We start from the raw sequence: 21,226 nt of genomic DNA, 5'->3' as shown, positions 1-21,226 counted from the left end.
AGGATAAAGAATTTATAGGTTTCAAATGAAAACAAAATATTTCTAAGTAGTACACTTTCAATATGTTAATGTCACAGACAAAAATGTTATCATCATTGTTTTGAGCTCTATTGGTTGAATATCATTAACTCTAGAGGATTTTTAGTACAATAATTATGACCTACTTATAATAAACACCATATACGTCTAGCTCGTAAAAAATGGTTATCTATCTGTACACATTGGCATTTTCAAGAGTGAAAAGATGCAAACAAAAGGTTTCCCAAAGTTGCAATTTAAAAAAATTTAAGCTCTATCAATGAGCAATTAAAAGCAATTATAAAAATAATTCGTTGATTCTACATCATTATTCATTTATTGGCTAATGACAATACATTTATGGAAGCCTACATACTGTTAAGAATCATTTTGAGCATCACCAATTCCAATACATTTTGTCTAAGTTACAGAAGTTTCCAGAAGTAACAAAACAAAAAAGACTGTAACGTACCAAGGAACCAGCAATATTATTTGTGATGGTGAATTAGAATACATCAATAATGAACAGCATCATTATTTGGCAATCATCATGGCATTTATGATGCAAAAATCAACCATGCAGGTAGACAAGGTAGAGAGAAATTTTATGATGGCTTCTATGGCACTCCTTTTTCTCATGGGCATTTCTTGAGAATGAGCCATATGGTGACCGGAGAACAGAAACTTTCAATGACCACTGAAGATAATCAAGATCTGATTCATGTGAAATTGTAACACTTAGTTACAAAATGCACTGCCACAAGCTTGAAATATTCCAAAATTTTTAACATGAATTTTTCGACAGAAATATGAATGTTTTTAATTTTGCATTGGGTGTCACTTCGGCTAAGGATTTGACACCGCTTAAAATGTGTAAACTATGAAAGCTAAAGAGTTGAAACAAATGTATCTTAGCAGAGCAGACCATGCTCATAGTCATCACGTATGACTCATATGACTATAATTTGCAGTGATGACGTAATGAGCGTTGGTGGGGAGCGTCGAACTGAAGTCAGTGAGAGCTGTAACTCCAAAAGTAATAACCCAATTTGCATGATTTAAATTTAAAGTGGGTCGTGAGTGAGCACTGAGTGGTGCTAGTTGAGCAGAATAACTATAAAGTTACTAACATTGGTTTTGGAACCATTAATCTCAAAATGACTAAGCAAAAACACGTTATGATGGAGAAAAAAAGGAACAGGCAAAATCGCCCTAGCAGAAGAAATTTAAAATGCAGAGCAGTGTCATAGATATCAAATGAGCCAGTGGGGCAAAACAAGCCCCCAAATTAGGTGCGAAATTTGTTCTCGAGAGAGCCTCAGTCATCTATCTACCTGCGAGAAGCAACAGGAAATTCAGAACATTATTTGGTAATGGACGTGAATATGCTCTCTGATGATTATGATTTGTATCAAATTCACGTTAAAAAATAAAACATCAATTTTGTTACATTATTTTATTTATTTCATACACAACAGCACAATAGGAAATTATGAAACAAACCCCTGGCAGCTGAATTCCAAAATACAGCCTACCCAGATTTTTCTTTTCTTTAATACACAGCTACGTTGTTAGAGATGAAAACTCATTAAACAAGTCAGGGGAATTGGGAAGGAATCTTCAACTGCCTGTAGTACAGAACCATTTACCTGGAGGGATTATGGGAAACCATGGAAAATAAAATTGTGATGGTCGAACCCAGGTCCTGCAAGATTAAGGATGCCCTGTTTACAAAAAAAAAATATTTTTAATAAACCATAAGCAGTTCATGATGCATTCATACGTGGCTTGCCAAATCATCACATAACTTCATACATAATAAACATATCATAGGTACCATTCTAATGAGATCAAATTAAACCCACATAGTGCGATATTTTTACTTAATACACAGTTGTAAATTTTAATGGGTACAGGTATCTTTGTTCATTCCTAAGCTCTTAATCATTTTCGAAAGAACGAGCGTTGCCGCAAAGCTCTGCGACTGTTACCCCGCCGCGCAAGTGCGCCGGCAGTTAGCTACAGGAACATGCGCTCCAGGATCTTGCTGGTGTGCGGCGGGTGGTTGTGGCGGGCGGTCGCCGCCACCAGCGCGCCGCCCAGCGTGACCACGTGGCAGCGGCACTTGCGCGTGTAGCAGTCCACGCACGTCCAGTAGACCCGGCTGTCGCGCAGCACTCTCTCCTTCTTGTACAGGTAGTCGTTGACGACAACCTGCGGGTGGCCCTTGCGGCTCTGCACGAACTGCAGCCCTGCCGGGAGAAACAAGGCCACACGGTCCGTCACGGTCCTCCCCTTGGCTCGCCTCTCACCGCTTCCCGTTGCGCTGGCTGAACGTGTCGTTACAGACAGGTACACCCAACAACACAGTTCAAGGAAACTGGAGAAGGAATCGGCCATGGCTTACAGACTGTAGGTGCGTGGCAATATTTCGGTATATGAAATAAAATCCATCTCTCAACATATCCATTATTGGATATCAAAATAGAATTAAATAAGTTTGTTTTCAATACAAAAGTAATACAAATTTTCAACTAAGAAGAAATAATGTGGGAAGAAAAAAAATGGTGTAAAACTAAACTTAAGTGTGCCACAGATTTCAGAAAATATGGTTGGGGTGCCATGATCAAAAAAGGTTTTGAAACGCTGTCTTTTAATAAGAAACCATCTCTGCACTGTAGTGATTCTGGAAACCACAGAACACCAACATCAGGATAGCCAGACAAAGATTTGTACCTTAAGTCCTCTGTAATGAGAATTAAGTATCCTGCCACAGTACACCTAGATTTGTTTCTGGAATCACCCTAGTAAAAAAGTCACTTCCTGTTAACTGCATGAATATCAACCAATGGCGGTCCAATGGGAGGAGCGACAGAAGTGATCCTCTGCCCCCTCCCTAACCCTTATAACTAAAAATAACATGCCATATGAAAAAATAACTAGCAAGACATCAAAAGTTCATTAAAATAGCCTCTAAGGTGCTACTGCTTTTTGAAATTACTCTCTCATAATTTTTCCATATCATACCAACGATTTGGTCATCCCTTCCCAATTCACCCTCCAATAGGCTATCTTCTATCAACACAGCCAGGTTTACACCTTGTTAAGTTGGCAGCCAAACAATGAAACATGGTTCCATCTCTTAATGCCTTGTTAAAATGTTTTCAGTTAAAATTACTACTAAATTGTGTTTCCTTCACTGCATGAACATTTAAGCAAAATTTTGTTGTAAAAGTTGAAGCAGTGCGGGCACTGCTTAGCGTTCCTTCCCCTCCTTTCCCCTCCCCTCTCCTCCTTTCCCCTTCCTCTCCGACTTCCCCTTCCTGCCCCCCCCCCTCTTCCTCCCTTCCCCGCCGCGCCACCAGCGCACTCTGCCGTGTATTGTTCCCGGCCTATATAACCTCAGCACCCGGGCTATTTTCCGCAGTCTTCCAGTCGTTTGACACGAGGACTGTCACTTGGGGTTGGCGTCACGTTGGTATGTACTCGGCTGTGAAACTTAACGTCTGTAATATTCAGTAATTAGTATGATTTCTTGTTCTTGCTTGCGTGTCGTGGCCGCGCTTTCTCTTTTTCATTTTTTCCATGTTTAGTAATGTTTGTAATTTCTCTTGGACCCTTCAGGTCAGTGCTTAACTGGATTCTTTGCCTTAGTTTCTTTTGCTCACGCCGAGTACTACCGGTAGCTTATGTAAGTGTTTTTCTGCGGCTGTATATGGGCATGCCATGATGGCTTTGGACACTTCTTGTCAAGCCGCATCGTAACCATAATCGTAATTTCATGTAATTGTAATGGTAAATGTAAACTTTCTTTCTTTCTTGTTGTCGCCTAGCGGCCCATATGATTGTGCTACCTTAAACGCATCGTCAGCCTGCCCCATTTATTGCACCATTGTTTTAACCTGTATTCCCGCGGGAATCAAATTATTATATGCATATTATATGCAATGTATGCATTGTGATTAATAAATTGTATTGCTTGTTATTTCGTATTTTTGTGACATTATTTTCTTGCAGCACGAGCGCACCACTGCCGTGGTCGTATTACAACGACCCCCTGTTGTTTGTGTTGATTTCCTGTTTCAGTTGTAGGTGCGGCTACAAAGTAACCCATTATTTGAGACAGTTTCCAATTTCCATGTGATCGAAGCATTCATACTGAGCCCATGGCAAAATTAAAAAATTTGCCATCTGTCCAACACATGCTGAAAGCAAGATTTCAATCAGGGCTTCACAAAATTGTTCAATCAAAAGTAAACATTCACAGACTCTCACAGCTGTTGTCTGGGTGTTAGCCATGTCAAAGGCTTACTGCGAACCTTGGAACAGTTTTATGTCCCAGCCATGGGCGTCGCAAGGATTAATTTTTTGGGGGGGGACTGCAATTGATTTAGTTGTTGAGGAATATCCATCCCCTGGAAAAAAAAGCGGGGGGTCCTCCCCCAGGAAAATTTGGGGTTTGAAGTTGCAAAAAGTTGGTTTTTAGACATTTTTCTTTCCTAAATATTCTAATTATAGATGGTTGCAATATATAATTTATTTTTTATAAAAAATATTTTCAGAGAACAAATTTGTAAAAACACAGTTCTCAAATTACCACAATTGGACTAAATGCACCATGCGCAACATATGGGTTATATCACAGAAATCATATTTTTAATATAACTACGAAAATAAATATATTATTGGAGGGGATGAAATTGAAGACTTTTATTATTGGGGGGGACGTGTCCCCCCCCCCCCCCGGCCCCCCCGGTTGCGACGCCCATGGTCCCAGCTGACATTGCTGTGTTAACCCTGAAACGAGAACATTGATGTCAGATTAAATGCTGTCATGCAAAATACTGGCATTGACCTTCACTTAACAATGCTGTTCATAAGAACACAGCAGATAACTGTTACCTATAACTTCAACACCGTTTAATAATAGCTCTCAAAAAATTCACAAATTTGGATTATTAGACGTAATTTTGAAAAATTATAGCTATAATATATATTCATTCATATTTTACTTATAGTTATCAAGCACTGGTATGCAGAGGCAACAGGAAATTAAACATTAAAGTGGACTCCATACCATTTGCATATGGACACAGGACTCACAAATTTAGTTATGCTGGGGTTTAAGAATGCCTCAGTAAACATGGCCACCAAGATCCCCACTTTTCATATTGACTTTTCATGAAAAGTCACTATGTGAAAAAAAATTATTTTCTCTCTTAGTTAATCTTGAGCCAACAGAATCAACTCTACTAATGTTTCTCAGCCCCTAAGCAACAGGATTTTTATATATATTTATATAATGTAGCTACATGAACATCATCTGTGTCACATCACACCAAACTTAATGCGCAAACACTTCCAACTAAAATACCTTGGAACCGACGAGCCACTTTGGTGTGAATATTGTTTATGCACTATAATCAGATTAAATTTTTCAAATTAATTAGCATTAACTAGAACTAAATTACAGTAGCAATGCTCATTAATTTGGAACAATATCTGATAGTGATCTGATAGAAAGTATACAAAATAAAATTATCAACATTATTAATCTAAAACAATTTTTTCAACAATTTTTGTCTTCAGACCACAGAACAAATTTAGATTCACTTTTTGTCCACAACTGTTATAATTATAAAATCAATTGTAAATATATTCATGATAATACTGATGCAGATAAATTTAAATTATTTAAAAATCAGTTTCTTAACATTCACGGTGGCCAAGATCACACTTTAAATTAGTATTGTTTTTTTCATTTAAGTATCATGAAAAATCATTGTTTTTAATTTTTGGATCTAAAAAAAAATTACTAATAAAAAGTTATTTATTTTTCTACTTTTACGTTTACAAATTTACAATTCTCTCATGAGTTGATGGAGTTGTAAATATTGTGTACTTAATCTTAGCTGTAATTTTTTTTAATTCCAAAATAATATGGGATATTTCATAGTACTGAAAACAATTTTCACTACGAAGTAAACTCAAAAGAATTTTCATTTTAATTTTATCAAATATATTTAATGTTAGTTACTATTTTAATTTTAAATAAAAAGCATTTCTTGCACAACTCTATTCATCTTTATTTCATTTACCATCAAAAATGATTAAGGTTGTGATATAAACTATTACTATGAAATAAATTAGTCATGCCATGAATGAAGCTTGACAAGTTATATCCATCAGAAATAAAAAACAACCAATGCAAAACTATTCAGAACCTAAAACTTTACTTTTTTTCTTAAAGACTTACATTATCTTTCAATTTGATATGAATTTCACTTATAAATATGTGCACACACTGGCGACACACAAAAACATAAATAACTAAAATCTAAATAACATTCATCTTCTAAATTGTATTTCTTGAACAAAAATAATTATAATGACATTGAAAATTATTGATAAATACACTGAGAAGTTACGTACCATGACACCATGAGGAACAAAGCACAAGAAGTGTCTCTCTTAAAATAAATCATTGTTACTGTCTCTCAAAAAAAGAAATATTTTTAAATCTCAATTCACCCTAAGATGTAAACAGCATTTCAGTTTCCAAAAAACTACTATATTAAAATGTTGGTTATCTATAAATTTTTAAAAAATGCAACATTTTTAGTACTACACAGACCTAGCAATAAGCACAATTATGAGCCTATTTACATTAAAGTCCTAAATAATTTACTCATGGAAAATCTAACAAAAATAAATGCTCATTGTTTCTCACCAAATGCTCTTCTTTTCTGCCAACACTGAATCACTTAAGAAACTCATATATGTCATATTATATAATAGTATCATTTGGTTCCTCTTGCAGCTGGGTTCTGGGTGAAACCACCTTTGAATTGTCACGTAATGTTTGCCATATTGGATGACCTTGAAAATATCCCATTTTAACCCAAAAAGGGCTTTAAATTCCAAAGTTTCCCATTTTCAAGAATAAAATTTGGTCTCAGATAATTTTCCTATTTTCAAAAACAAAACCATTACAAAAATTTGGAGGTGGACAAATTCCTTAAGAGACAAGCCTATTTCATTAAAAGGCCCTATCTCTTGTTCATGACAACCTTGGCCGCAAACATGGACTATAGAAAATTATAAACATTGCCATTTTGAATTCCAGAAAATTCTATAGCCCTCCATCTTAATAAAATCAAAATTTTATAAAAGCCATTAAAAATTTTATAAAAAAATGTTTTTACATCATGGATTTTAGAGTACTTGATCCAAACCAACGAGTGCACTTTAAAAGGAATTGTGAAATCTCCTTCCAAAATGTCCACCACCAGAAAAACATTTCACCACCTATACTACGGCATAAATTACTCCCACCAATGTGATGTCATGGCAGCCATATTATGTTCTATTTTTGTTTGCTAGAGAATGCCACTGTTGATCACCATTTTGCTGCACTTTTTGCCCTCTAGAGTGCACTACTGTCATCAGAAACCTAACTGGCCTTCACCTTGTCATACTCCATGGGTGCTACAATTTCTTCTACATGTACACTTCACACATAATTATTTTATTTTAAACAATGTAAAAAAATGAACTATTTTTGTTTCCTGTGTTTTCAAGAGGTATAACATTTACAATTAAACTAAATGACCCCCTTACCTTTTTCCCCTCCCTCATCCTAGCTGCCAACAGAATAATTACAGCCCTTTCAAGACGGAGGCACATTTTCCTCCAGAACATGATGTTAGTAAGCAGTCTGGTTAGGCCAAATCATTCACAACGTGCCCGTGTAACTGCTACCAGATAGTTAAGGCTACATGTAACTTTCTTAAACTTGGTTTAGTGTGCGCGTGTAGAAGCACTGCACCAACTGTATTACGTATGATGAGAGTAGTAGGCAGTGGTGACCAACGACCCTGCAGTCCCGCTCCTGGCTTCTGGGAGGTGGTTGTGGTCCTTGTGGCGGGCAAACAGTTGGCCATTCTGGACGATGATGCGGGCGCGGCAATCTCTGCGGTCGTACCGGATGCACTTCCAGTACTCCCTCGCTCCCGTGACATAGTGAACGCAGAACTCGTGATCATCCAGAAACAGCCTCCGCTTGCCGTACTTGTTCACTGCAATTTGCAAAACACCTGCAAAATAAACATCATGTCGGTTCAAGTAGAATGGTACAACACTGTTGTTTCGAAAACTTTGCCAAGACGGTCGCAACTAAGAACTTGCCCACAACCAATTATAAAGTGAAATCCCTATCAGTTAAATATCCAAAAAATTTAGAATGATGAACTGCTATTAAAACCATTTATACCCTGAATTAAATAAAATGTAAAAATATTAATTATTTAATTAAATATGAGGAATTTTTGATGTGATGACTACATACACAATACTGACATAATTCAGCTACACAACAGGACAATTAGGCGAGATACCAGAGTTCCTTCACCAGGAAATCTTTGAACACTGTATGCTTTAAATACTACAAACTATGCAAATTTTCACACATAATTAATGTGTGAATGATACACACAATGTCAACTAACTCAGAATCTACAACACAAAGACTTTCAGTTTTGCAAAAGATGCATTGCAAGATACTTTATATATGAATTTTTTATGTTCCTGTTTGTGATAAATACATTTGTTTTATTTTGGAAGGCTTAACAGATGAGGCAGAGTAGTTTTACAGATTTAACTTAATACAGTAAAACCTTTTTGTTGCGACCCCATTTATTGCGACCACCTCTCTATTACAACCCGATTTCGAGGAACCGTGAAAAAATTGCCGAAAATCCGAAGAAAATCGGACAGAAAATAAGTTTCTTGTAGTGAGTAGTGTGTTACTGCGTTTCTCTTACCGAGTGCCGACTTGTTTTAACTGCCGCACATGGGCGTAGCCAGGGGGGGGGTTTTGGGGGTTCAAACCCCCCTCCTTAGCACCAAATCTTTAATTAATTTCTTATTCATCACTCAAACAAATTTCATATTAAAATTAATAAAATTTTTACAATTACAATATTTTAATTTAAGTACCGAAAACTGCTAAAATAGCACTATTTTACACCTTAAAATCCAAATTTTCCCGGGGGAGGACCCCCGGGCCCCCCGCTTTAATACGGGGGGGGGGGGGCCATGCTTCTTAACACCCCCCATACACAAATCCTGGCTATGCCACTGCTGCCGCAGCGATGTTTATTTTGACAGCTCAAGCAATTATCTTTTCCAGTGGGTTGACAGAAAAAGATCGGTTCACCCAGCATAAAAAAAAAGGCTACGCCACTTATTCTCCACGCAGGAAACACACTGGCTGCCGTCTGTCTCCCCCTCATTTATCTTTCTTCTAACATTCCACGTCTCGCCTCTCGCGCGAGCAATAACTAGGGCCACGATTATACGGTGAATCGCGAAATCGCGAAATTTTCCGCGAATTTATATGGAAAATGCGAAAAAAGCGATTTTTAAGAAAACCGCTAAATAACACCGAAATTACACAATACAAGTCTCTTATATTTTAATGTGAAAAGCTTGATAGTCAAGACTTGCCCGGGTCCTGGTTGATAAGCTGGAAAAATTTCCTGCCTTGCATTTCTACGTGCTTCCTCTAATCAGCTTTAGGGCGCCGTCTGGTCAGCGTGTGTGTTAGTGAAGCGGGATGATAAGAGCGACGCTCAATGGTAGTTCTAGCGCAAGGCTCTGAACTGGCGCGCAGTCATCTCGTTCCCTTCAGATAACTGTGAAATATGAGCGGTGACCATAACATTATATGGCGGAAAAATAAAGATAAAGGTGTGATGCATTTCCCTATGATACTTTCAAGAAATTTGTAACGGGTTTTTTACACCTAAAACTTCGAAAACATGCCTTTTAGCCATTTTATCTCAATAGAACCAGTTGGGCATTAACAAATTCTTAAATGCTTTTCGTAAACAGACTCCAGTCGGATATCTAGTGTAGTTTGGAAATCGCGTAGGTTTTTCGTGGCTGTGCGCGGGACACGACTGTAGTTGCCATGCATCACGTGCCGAGAATGTTGTCCAGCAGGAAGGGAAGTATAGTTCATTTGCGGCAAAAATGAATAATTTTACGGCCCTGCTAAATTTTTCCATTAAAGAAATTTTGAAGTTTCGGTGATTTTCCAGCAGAAATAATGTCATATAACTAACTAACAAATTGTATCAAAACAATTAACGGTAAATGGCTGTTGCGGGGGCCCTTAAAAATTTTTCATTTTACCAGAAATGGACTATACAAACTTGCTTTCGTCGCACCTTTGAATATATATACTGTATAGAAGTCGCCAGCCCAGGTTAAAATTTCTAATACGGTTTTGAGGTAGTTGGTTAATTCACCGCCGCAATCGCCACCATCTCTAGGGCATCGACTTGTGGTGGTCCCTAGCGGACAAGTGTCAAACTCTTCAAACACCCCTTCCCCCTCCCGTTGAACGACCTCGAGCTGCAGTGAATGATAGATGGGGGGTGCGAGTGAATGACAGCGGGCGACACAGGGGGGTGACAGTAGATAGGACAAACTGAATCCTTAAAAATTGGATCATACCATGTTTCACAAACATGGGGGAAAAAAAATATTACAAATTTTGATCTCTTTAGTTTATTACATATCCAGTTGTTATAATTACATACGGCCATCTTTGTATTGTCTCGTGGTAATAATAGGATTTGAAAGTGAAAGATTATATTTTTAAAATGTCACTTAAAACTAGATGCTGCGTGGCATATTGCCGAAAACGAAAATTAGAGGACGTTGGCCTGTCGTTCTCCATTTTACCTGCTAGCTACTTCTGTAGTTTTTGAAGTTGAAAATTAAAAAAAATATAATAGTGGAAAATAAATATAATAAACAGAATTAAAATTCATTAGTAAACGATCATCAGTTTCAATCTGGCTATATAATTTGGACTTTACTAGTGCAGAAAAATATTCTATAAGTACACACTTTTGTAATCAAATTCCTAAAATGAAATGGTGGTCGTGCGGATAAAGGCGTAAAGAATCAAATATTCTTCGGCCTGGTGTTCGCGGGTTAAAATCCACCTTGAACCAAGGAATTTTTTTTCTTTTGCGAAAATAGTTTAACGTCCCATTATAAGGACTAACATAAAGCAATTTCACAATATCTGTATCTTTTATCGAAAAAATATAAAATATGGTGACTACAAAGGTGCCAACTATCATGCGCTAAACCTTTCTCAGGTTGTATCTGGCTGTAATTTTTTCGTTGTCAAGTTGCAAAGAAATGGTATGATCGCAAGGGTTTTGTTTACAAATTTAAGCAAACGATCATTACTATGGGAGTGGCGCCTCTCCTTTACTTACTCTATGGGGCGACAGAGCTGCAGCGGTGAAGTTCCCAAGCTACTCATCATACGCTTCTGAAAAACGTAGAGTAAATCCTATCCACTCGCGACTTCTATACAGTATATATATTCAAAGGTCGCACACTGTTTGGAGAAGGGGAGGAAGGATGTTGACAGTTTCACATGCCAAAGGACGATGAGGGAGGAGGGGGAGAGAGACACGATGTTTGTATGCCTGGGAGGTATGAACCTTGAAGTCTGGACAAGGGAAGGAGAGGTAAGCCATATGACGTCATGCATCCGCCACCTGTGCTGCCGCCAGCCTGTCTAGACGAGATTCCCGCGCTCCCACTTACGTTGTACAAGCTACTGCTGCCGTATTTTTAAAGGAAATGTCCCATTATTGTTTTGTTATTCTTACATGAACATTATTGGAAGTATTAAAGCCGACACAAAAATACGCTGTGTGTTAAAATTAACAGATTTTAATGATCTTTCATTTCGTTTTTTTTAAATTTTTTTTCTTCTGATTTTCACATTTTGGTCAAAATGTCCAATTTTTTGACGGTTCCCGAGAATGTATTCGTAGAATCACTGCTTCGTTAAATCCGGAGTTCGTGACATCGGGGTTCTAGTGTATTTAACTACGGCAAGCAGAAAACGTACATATAAACTGTCTATTGACATATTTTCTTTAGAGGTGGCCTGTAGGGCGACGGACTTGTCATGAAGGTTGAAGTGGGTTTAAAGCAAAGCCGTCTAGCATTGTGAGTGACAGCATCCTGCCCTTGTACGGCTGGTTTCTTAGCGAGTAGTGGTTTGGGTAGGGGGGGGGGGGGGGGTTGAAATCAACTGAAAATTTCGGAAAACATCTATTACGACCCTATTCCTGGGAACCGTGAGGGGTCGTTTCAGAGAGGTTTGACTGTAATTTTTATCTGTGGTAATGATGTCTTCATTACACACACAGCTCGATAAAAGTTATTTGGAAAGAGTAACCTTTTATCAAAGCAGTATAAAATAGTCAACTCAATTTCCCAAATTATAATTTGGTATATTTCAATTCAGGTAAAGTAGGTGTTCACTTGTTTCTTCTCACTACAAAATATGCTATTGTTTAAGAATAATTCCTGAATTAAAACAATATAAACTATTACAAGACTATAATAACACCATTTATTTTGCAACACTAAGACGTGGCTTTAATCCGTTCTCAATTTAAAATAATATAAACATGCCAAAAATTACAGCTAAGATTATTTGTTACCATATTTACAAATAATCACAAATTTAACATTTCAACAAAATTAGAACATTATACAACTTATAAGTACAGCAATACATTACAGCTTCAAACTTTGTTCCCTGTAATCACACACAGTTCTTACCTTCAAAATTAAGTCAATGAAACCACTGTTTTTATTTAATATTCCTAATAACATCATTTAAAATAACTATGTTTTTGGAAAAAAAGTTTGTAACCTAAAATAAATTTGGTCAGGTGACAGTTTTATTAAAAAAATCAGTGAATTTGAACACTACCACAGTACTACACAAACTTCATTCCAATATAATCAAATCATGTGAATCTTAGTGTTTGCAGAAACGCACTGTGAAAGATAAGAATAAAGAGAAAGCTCTGTGAGAGCAAAGGTACGGGAACATCTTGACTTTCTTAACTCCTTGGTACGACTCGTGACACTGGTAAGGAAGCTACAGTCGACGCAGTCTTCCACTCTCCTCGCAGAAGCCATACCAACTGTCAGATCAAAGGCCAGCTGATGCTAGCATACAATACGGCATATGCTACGAGAAAACTGCAAATATTAATTACCGAAGAAGCAATCTGCTGCTGGTTGAATTCTCATGGCTAAGTGAATGAAGAATCACAGCTAGTGCTTTCAAATGTAATTTTTTAAAACTAATTGCCTTGCATGAGAATACTAGGCAACCAAGTATCGTAACCAATGGCTAAATTCTAGGACCTACAAAACACAGGGTACACAGCAAGAATAATAATAGCTCTGAGTTACAACAATCACATCAGTACTACTATTTATTATATCCACTGGAGTTCTAGTATCCTTCTGTAGAATGCTTGATGCAAATCTGCATGTCTTAATATCTGGGATATGTCTTCAACTCCTAAAAAGTAGCACATTCTACATGTGCTGGAGTTTGCTTTTGAACATATGCAATCCTATGTTCACCTCTACATTTCTTCTTAGTAATTAAACTAATGCTGTATGCCTTAAAACATCGCCAAATAGACATCTCTCCTTGGTTCTTAAAATATGTACTAATATTAAATCAAATTACTAACTACAGCCTTACACTCTAATAACTCTAAAGGTAATTTTAAATAAAGAAACACACTTATAAGAAATACAGGGTACTTTAAATAATATTCCACCCCACTTGAAATTATAGCTTCCTTTCTTATGGTTTACAACTTTGCAAACACATCATGTCATCTGTCTGGCAGAAACTGTTGAGTGCAACACTGCACAAGGTTTGTTGCTCCAAGCACTGTTTATAGGCATTTATTAGCCGGGTTATCAGCACAGTAGATAATATCGCAACTAGTCTACTCAATAGTGCAGCAACACTGTCTTCGTGTTGATGACGTGACACACTTGTCATGTAATTTGTTGCTTTTAAGAGCCAAATATGCTAGCAACCACCAAAAAAAAAATACAGATGGAAACACAATCAGAAACTCACAGTTGTACCTATACAACTGTAGTGTTGATTTATACAAAGGTACAACACAATTGAAATCAAACTTATAAATAAAATTTCTTGCTTGCAACTGCAGAAAATTTAATCTGCATACTACTTGAATAATTTAACTACATAAAAATAAATTACAAATACTAATGTTAAAATTAGTCATCTATTATTTTAACTAAATAGTTTTATTGTCTTCCAAACAAAAACAGTTTAAAGTTTCAAATTGTTACAGATGACAAAAACACGAATGTAAATCTCGAAACCCATCTGAATATCCAAACCCACTTGGTAAGTAGGATGAGAAATGAAAGTAAGTAGGCTTTCTTAAGGTTTTATAAAGTGTTTATTAAAATTTAAATGGCTGCTGTGTAAAGAGAGCATGGCAATAGGCTTGCCAATATAAATATTCATTCCAACATATTTTAACGCATCATGTTCTTCCAGAAAAGACATAAAAACATTACACAATAAATATTTTACATAAAGATTGTCCTGTGACAAGATCAAAAATATTGTCTCAAGAAAGTAGAAGTTACAGCAGATAACATTAATTGATAGCAAAACTACATTATTTCACATTTTATGAAGCTAAAACTTTTCAATGGCCTTCATAAACATTTTTAAAATGTGACCTTTCAATATTAAGCTAAGAAAAGACTGTTCTGTACATTACAATTGACAATTAACTGAAGAAACTTAAATTTATGAAGTACAGAAATGTTAAAAAAATTATAATATTAAAACTCAAAGACTGTGTAAAAAATAGTTTGCTATAATCTACTCATGTCACTTCATGAAATAAATAAATCTACTCATGTCACTTCATGAAATGAGTAGGACATTACTTATCTATGGCCCAAGTTTACAAATTTTCCTAATTTTACACTTTTTGTTTAGTCCCTTTAAAAGTATTTTGTAATATACATTGTATAATATTGCAATAAATAACACATTCTCAAAATGAATGTATACATAGGACAAACTGGCAGGCGAATAATCACAAAGTTTAAATAACACATCAGTGACCTTAAACATGAAAACCCACAATCAGCTATAACAAAACACTCCTTGGTAACCAGGCACAGTATTGATTTCGACCAAATTCCACACCATAGCCAACATCCCACAATACAAGAAAAGATACGATCGAGAATCAGTAGAAATATTTAAACACTCATCACATCCTAGTTTGTGCCATAGCTGTTGGCAAAATTAAAAGCAATATAGCTACCACGTTGTTAGTTGTCAAGCTGGTAGTTGATTAGTGGAATGAGTTAAGCATCAAATGAATATAATGGTGTGACAGTGATAATATTAATTGGTAGTTGACGTTATCGAGGTAGCACAATTTAATATTATAGTTTATAATTTTTTTAAATCTTTATTTAATTTTAGATTTGGATGATTAGGATTATCTTAGAGCTTACCTGCCATGTAGTATTTATGTGTGTGTATACAAATATCAGACCTTTTGTATACATTGTCAACATGGAGAGAGTAGCAGATGTTAAGAAATATAACAGAATGTTGTTAATGTAGATGGGGGGGATTATTTGACTGTCATTTTTACGGTTAAATGGAGGGTACTGTTACGTGGTCATTTTACGGACGGCGCAAACCTTTACCCACCACTTCTGCAGCCTTTGTGCATCTTATCCCACCTGCGCTCGATGAAATAAAATGGGTTGTAAATGCATTCTTTAAGTGTTGAAATAATTCACTTTTGCATTGTTCAATTGCTGATGATCTTGACTAAGAAACTTAAAGCTAACTTAACTTATTTCCCTAGTCTTTTTCATTCAACCTATCTCTTTAGTCTCGTTACATTTGTCCTTTTGTTGGCCGGAGGTGAGATAGGGAGGTGGATCCCAAAATCTATCTGCAATGAGCGAGAAACCTCAGATGCATGGAGGGTAACGCACGGCCTTAAAAGCAGTATTGCCGGAGCTGCCCACGTGGGGAGGGGAGTGGTTGTGCTGGCCGTGGCGGGCAACCACCCGGCCGTGCACGGTGACCAGGCGGCTGCGGCACAGCGTCACGTAGTAGCCCTTGCACTTCCAGTACATTCTGTCCTTCTTCACGTTGTCCCGCTCGTACCTGTAGTCGTTGCAGACGAGACGCAACCTGCCCTGCCGCATCTCCAACTGTATGTCATCTGCAACAGCCAGGAGCAAGCCCACCGTCACACGCACGCCGGCCACAAGAACTGTAGCTGTCTGGGGTATCAGGCCCCCACCACGCCGGATTCCCCATTTTTTTTTTTTTTTTTTTTTTTTTTACCGTAGCCAGCAATACAGCTTCCGTATTAAATATTTCGGCTCGACGTGGAATTGGACTCAACTTTGGGCACTTGTTGAAGTCAACGTGCAGTGACAGGCGAAATTATTATGTTAGTTGTGGTCATATGTGTGAAAAATACATTACTTTCTCCTGGTGACTACTGACTGAAGCCTGTTTTAAATATCAGATTTATGCAAGGTTTAAAAGCTTGGGAAGGTATGAATGATGCCTTGTCATGCCAAAAATTTGTACAAGTTGCTGAAAATGTAAATTACAGCAAAAAATTTAAAACTCCAAGATTGTTGGGGCTGCTTGACCTTAACGCAGTGTTAAATGTTGGCTTGTACAAAACTCTGCTTTCGAGCAACTCATTTAATATTCTAATTACTGCCACATGCTCCCATGTACACCTTGTAAAAATATTCATATTATACTGTTTATGGAGACAATAAAGCAAGCTATTACTATAAGTAATGATTATTACTAGTCTGAGAATATAATGAAGACAAGTTAGAGCAATGTTCCTTACTGTTTTAAAATAATACTAGGCTTAAATGGCAAACATTTTCTTTGGTTTCCCTTTTGTACAAGAAAATTTCATGAGAAATACGTACTAATTAAAAGAAAATATGATACCCTGCCATGCAAATATGAATATATGCATATTATGGTGTATAAAATATACTTTAAGAAACTAATATTTTAAATTAAAATTAGTTTCAGATGTCGTTCAGAATGCAAACGCATAAACAGAAGTAATGAGTGTGGGGAGGGGGTGGCATGTGTGGACGAATGAGAAGGGGAAGGGGGTGGTCTTCACAGCAGGAACAATGATTGGTGAAGAGAGGAAGGGAGAATGATCCTATGACAGCTGCATTAGTCTCCCCCCCCCCCCCCATTTTCCTTTTTCAAGTAAATTGTGTTATTCTATGTCATCTGTCACTGGAGGTGACATTTCACAGGCAGAGTGTACAGTTTTGCAACTAAGCTCATCAGCCCTTGGCCTGGCATGTGACGATCCCATGATGGTTCTTGGTGTGTTGGGGAGAAGTACAAAACATGAGCACACATGAACATAACATTCAGTTTATATGTGTATAAATTCATGAAAAAGTTGGAAAAATTATAAAATAACGTTTTGACTTCAAAACATTATAATTCACATTATTTTTTGAGTTTATTTTTTCAGGTCCCTACTCATAAGTAAAAAATAATCATTACTCACATTATATAAAAACAATAACTCAAGTTTATAAAAAATTGTTTAGCAAAATATCACAACAAAATTAAATATAATGATGGTTGTAGCTCTAAAAAGTATCTTAAAATAATAATAAATATTTTAAGACAAATATTTTTGCCATAGATTATTTATAAATTTTATTGTCCACACATAAAACATACAGTTTTTTGTTTTTGTGAAGATACAATTACACCTCTACCTAACTGCAAACATACACTCAAATACTAACCTGTACACATGCATTGCATATCAAATTAATTTTTAATTTAAAATTGTTGTCTTTCATCTTCCAACTAGTAATAGCTAACTTCAATTTCTCCAAGGGTGAATCATGATGATACTAACGTATATTATAAGTTCAATACGCAAAGTTGGAATAAAAAAATGTTAAGTGACAGTTACAGCAGCCAAAAGAATACTCGCATTTGGTGGGATTTAAACTACAACCCCAAGTGAAACACCATTAAGCTATGCATTCTTTTCAGTCGCACATTAATCCAAACAATATATTAACTTAAAAGCATACTTTATTCCAGTTGAATAACTCTAATTGCATAGTAGAGGTCAACCTGAACAGATAAATACTTGGAACACTCAACTAGCGAAAGCCAAGGTAAGCAATTCTGCTGCGTGCTTTGCCGCTTGTCACAGGCTTTAGTCCGTGGGCCTGTGGTTGTGGGCAACATTGTTGGTGGATACCCAACCATTTACCATGACCACTCGGGCCCTGCAGTTTCTGCTGTCGTACTTCATGCACTTCCAGTACGATTTGTTGTTCCTTGCAAAGCTGATGCGGTACTCGTAATTGCGGAATCTCATGCGTGGAGCGCCTTTCTTGCTTTCAACTAACTGCACAGCATCTACGAAAACAACATTTCCTTTCAGCGCAAGCACAACACCCATCACCCTGACACAAGTTCAAGTAGCCAAGAAGCATAGCAAAAGTAGGTAATGTGTTCAGTGGGACATGAGAGAAACAAGAGCTAGACTAAGCAAAAGTAACATATTTATTTACAATAACCAGCATGACTTAGCCAGCTATAACCAGGTAAACTCAAGCACCTGGAAGTAAAAATAGGCAGATTAGACAGATAAGTGTAAACAGTTCAAATTAGATAAAAATATAAACTCCCAAGTTCATGTTAAAGTCCTTCCAGCAAAAAAAAAAAAAAAACAGTTTAGTTGTTTAAGAAGTCATAGACCGCATGGCGAAAGGAATTGGTAACAGAGAAGACATGTGGTGGCTGATGTAACATAAAATGAAGGATGGACATTCGGCTAGGAATACTAATTTACGATTACTTTTAAGGTCTTACCATCAAATTAGTGACACTCTGTTTAAACTGTATATTTGACATGTCATTACTGCACACAGTTTCAAGCCAGGCCTGAATTTTTAACCACCTGCTGCAGTGCAACAAGGAAAGCATCCCGAAAATTACACACAATACAATGCAAATGCAACACCAATAATTACTGTGAACAACATGGCGGTGACATAAAACTCATAAGGATATAATGCTTACAACCATTTTAATGTTCCCCCCCCCCCCCCCCCCCCCCAATATATTTAAGCTCGGCACATTCTTTTAACCAACTTCTTGGTAGAACAAAATATGGATAGAAACTGGGAAGGAGAGGGATGGAAAATGTGCTATGGCTGACTCTAGGAGGGGATGAGAAAAAAAACTTTCAGTTTGGATAAAATATAAGTTTTATATGAACATTTTTTAAAATTAATAACAGAAAAACAAAAATTACCTTTAAAACTCCAATAAAATTTACCCATGTTTGTAATACTATTTCTAAAAATACATCTTAAAACATTGCCTTATGTGTGTACTTTGTTTTAATTTGTCCGTATATACAATTATATTATTAGCATGTGATGGGAAAAAAAATGTATACCAAAACTATCGTATTATTTACAATGTAATAAATTCCCATCGTATTTTTCATAAACATGTATGATATGTCCTTTTATTTCAACTGTCACATAAAATTATTAGTTGTGCTCCACTTCTGTATTCTGTCTGTGTGTGGGCGGTGGTTGTGACGATCGCCGTTCAGGTACACCCCTCCGTAGCCGGTGATAAGGCGAGCCCGGCAGCTGGTCCGGTAGAAGTCTACACACTTCCAGAACGTCTTGTAATTCACAGCACAGTGCCTTTTGTACACAAAGTTGTTGAGCACTATCAACGGCTTTCCCCTCCTTCTTGCTATCACCTTGGCACCACCTACAAAACAACATGGCCTAGTCAAAATCTCTAACAGTCAACAAAAAAAAAAAACCTAAAACAAAAATTAACAACATAACACAGGCGAACTCACAAAAACCCCTTTGATTCTGCAACATGCAAGTTACGTGTCTTATGAATACTTTTTTTTATAATTTCTGTAAAAAAAAATGCAAAATATTAAAATAATGCTACGTACCAGCAATGGTCAAGAAATATTAAAGCTCAAAATAAATACAATTAAAAAAAAACTCGCACGAACACTTCATTTGCCTTAGTTCCTTAGCTATACTTTACAAAGTACAACATTTAACTTGGAAATAAAAAACATAAAATATGACAAGCACACATATTATATCACCATTTTCTTAACAATTTGCATGCTGTCCACAGTAACTATTTCAAAGCAAAGAAAACAAATAATCAACCATGACAGCCACAGACATATCAAATATAGTGGAGCATTAAAAAAAGAAGATATAAAAATACATTTCTCAGAAGGTACCCTGATTATTGACTAGAATTCTAAATGCCTGCAAATTCCCTCACAATCACATTTTCTCCAGCAATAGCAACCTTTAAAATTTTGTGTTACCTTGGTTCATAATAGAATGAACAGTTAACACGTGCACCTGCCCAGAAAGTTTACTACATTTCAACATATATAAATATAAATATAAATATTGATATATATATATGTGTGTGTGTGTGTGTGTGTGTGTGTTATAACGTCTCGTTGATAAGGTCATTACAGACAATAACGAAAATGACAGACCAAGGACAGTAGGAAAGGAATTGGCCACAGAATATATAATTAGACATTATTCCAGCATTTTACTCAATTGAAGTTCAGAAACATAGCAAACCAAAATCAGAATGCATGGACCAGGATTTGAACTCGGTTAGTCTAAAATGCAAATCTAGTGTCTTACAACCGTGTCACCTTGTTCATTTTATTTATGGTTTACATCCATTTACCCGACCCACAGGTTTTGGGTTGGTTGGGCTGGATTTTTCCAATATTAATATAAACAATAATTAACATATTTCATTACAATTTAACATTAAAAAAACACATAAAAAGTACATGTGTAAATTACAGGAGCACACAAAAGTACAAAGCACGGACATATTTAACTCATTATGACTAATTCCTTAGAAATCCATACAAGTAATACGTAAGTAATATTTTATTTAGAAATCCTAGGAAAATAGACAACTAAAGTGAAGGTTTTCAACAGGCCTAATATTAAAAAGTTATTGTTTAAAAAAACCATTTCCAGAAAACCCATCAAAATGCAGACTTTTTGAGGAAAAAAAACAGGTTGGTTTTTTTTTTCAAAACATCTACATTTTTCCAGCCATGATTTTATTGCTCTAACTTTTGGCAATTTGATGTACAAATAACAACCCATGCAGTAACAATCACCCTTT

The 21,226-nt window shown here is 36.3% G+C and overlaps 1 protein-coding gene across 47 annotated transcripts in view; it reads right to left on the bottom strand.

The window, feature by feature from the left end:
* Positions 1-21,226, bottom strand: part of LOC134534020 (protein abrupt-like) — a 354,312-nt gene that overhangs the window by 262,442 nt on the left and 70,644 nt on the right. Inside the window, exons 6-7 of one of the 47 annotated variants that reach the window (XM_063371940.1) lie at positions 18,267-18,415; positions 14,353-16,187 (exon numbers count right to left, since the gene is read on the bottom strand). The exons of 42 other annotated variants lie outside the window; for them this stretch is intronic. In XM_063371940.1, coding sequence (XP_063228010.1) covers positions 16,110-16,187; positions 18,267-18,415 — 227 coding nt within the window. In that variant the 3' untranslated portion in view covers positions 14,353-16,109. Of the gene's footprint in view, positions 1-1,459; positions 2,271-6,079; positions 8,115-14,352; positions 16,188-18,266; positions 18,416-21,226 lie in introns of those variants that run through there. 4 more of the 47 variants (XM_063371962.1, XM_063371936.1, XM_063371922.1 and 1 more) reach the window with 4 other exon arrangements.

The sequence above is a fragment of the Bacillus rossius genome, chromosome 7, assembly GCF_032445375.1.
Source record: "Bacillus rossius redtenbacheri isolate Brsri chromosome 7, Brsri_v3, whole genome shotgun sequence".
NCBI classification, from domain to species: domain Eukaryota; kingdom Metazoa; phylum Arthropoda; class Insecta; order Phasmatodea; family Bacillidae; genus Bacillus; species Bacillus rossius.
Note: the sequence above shows the minus strand (reverse complement) of the source record. Positions and strands in the feature narration are given on the sequence as shown.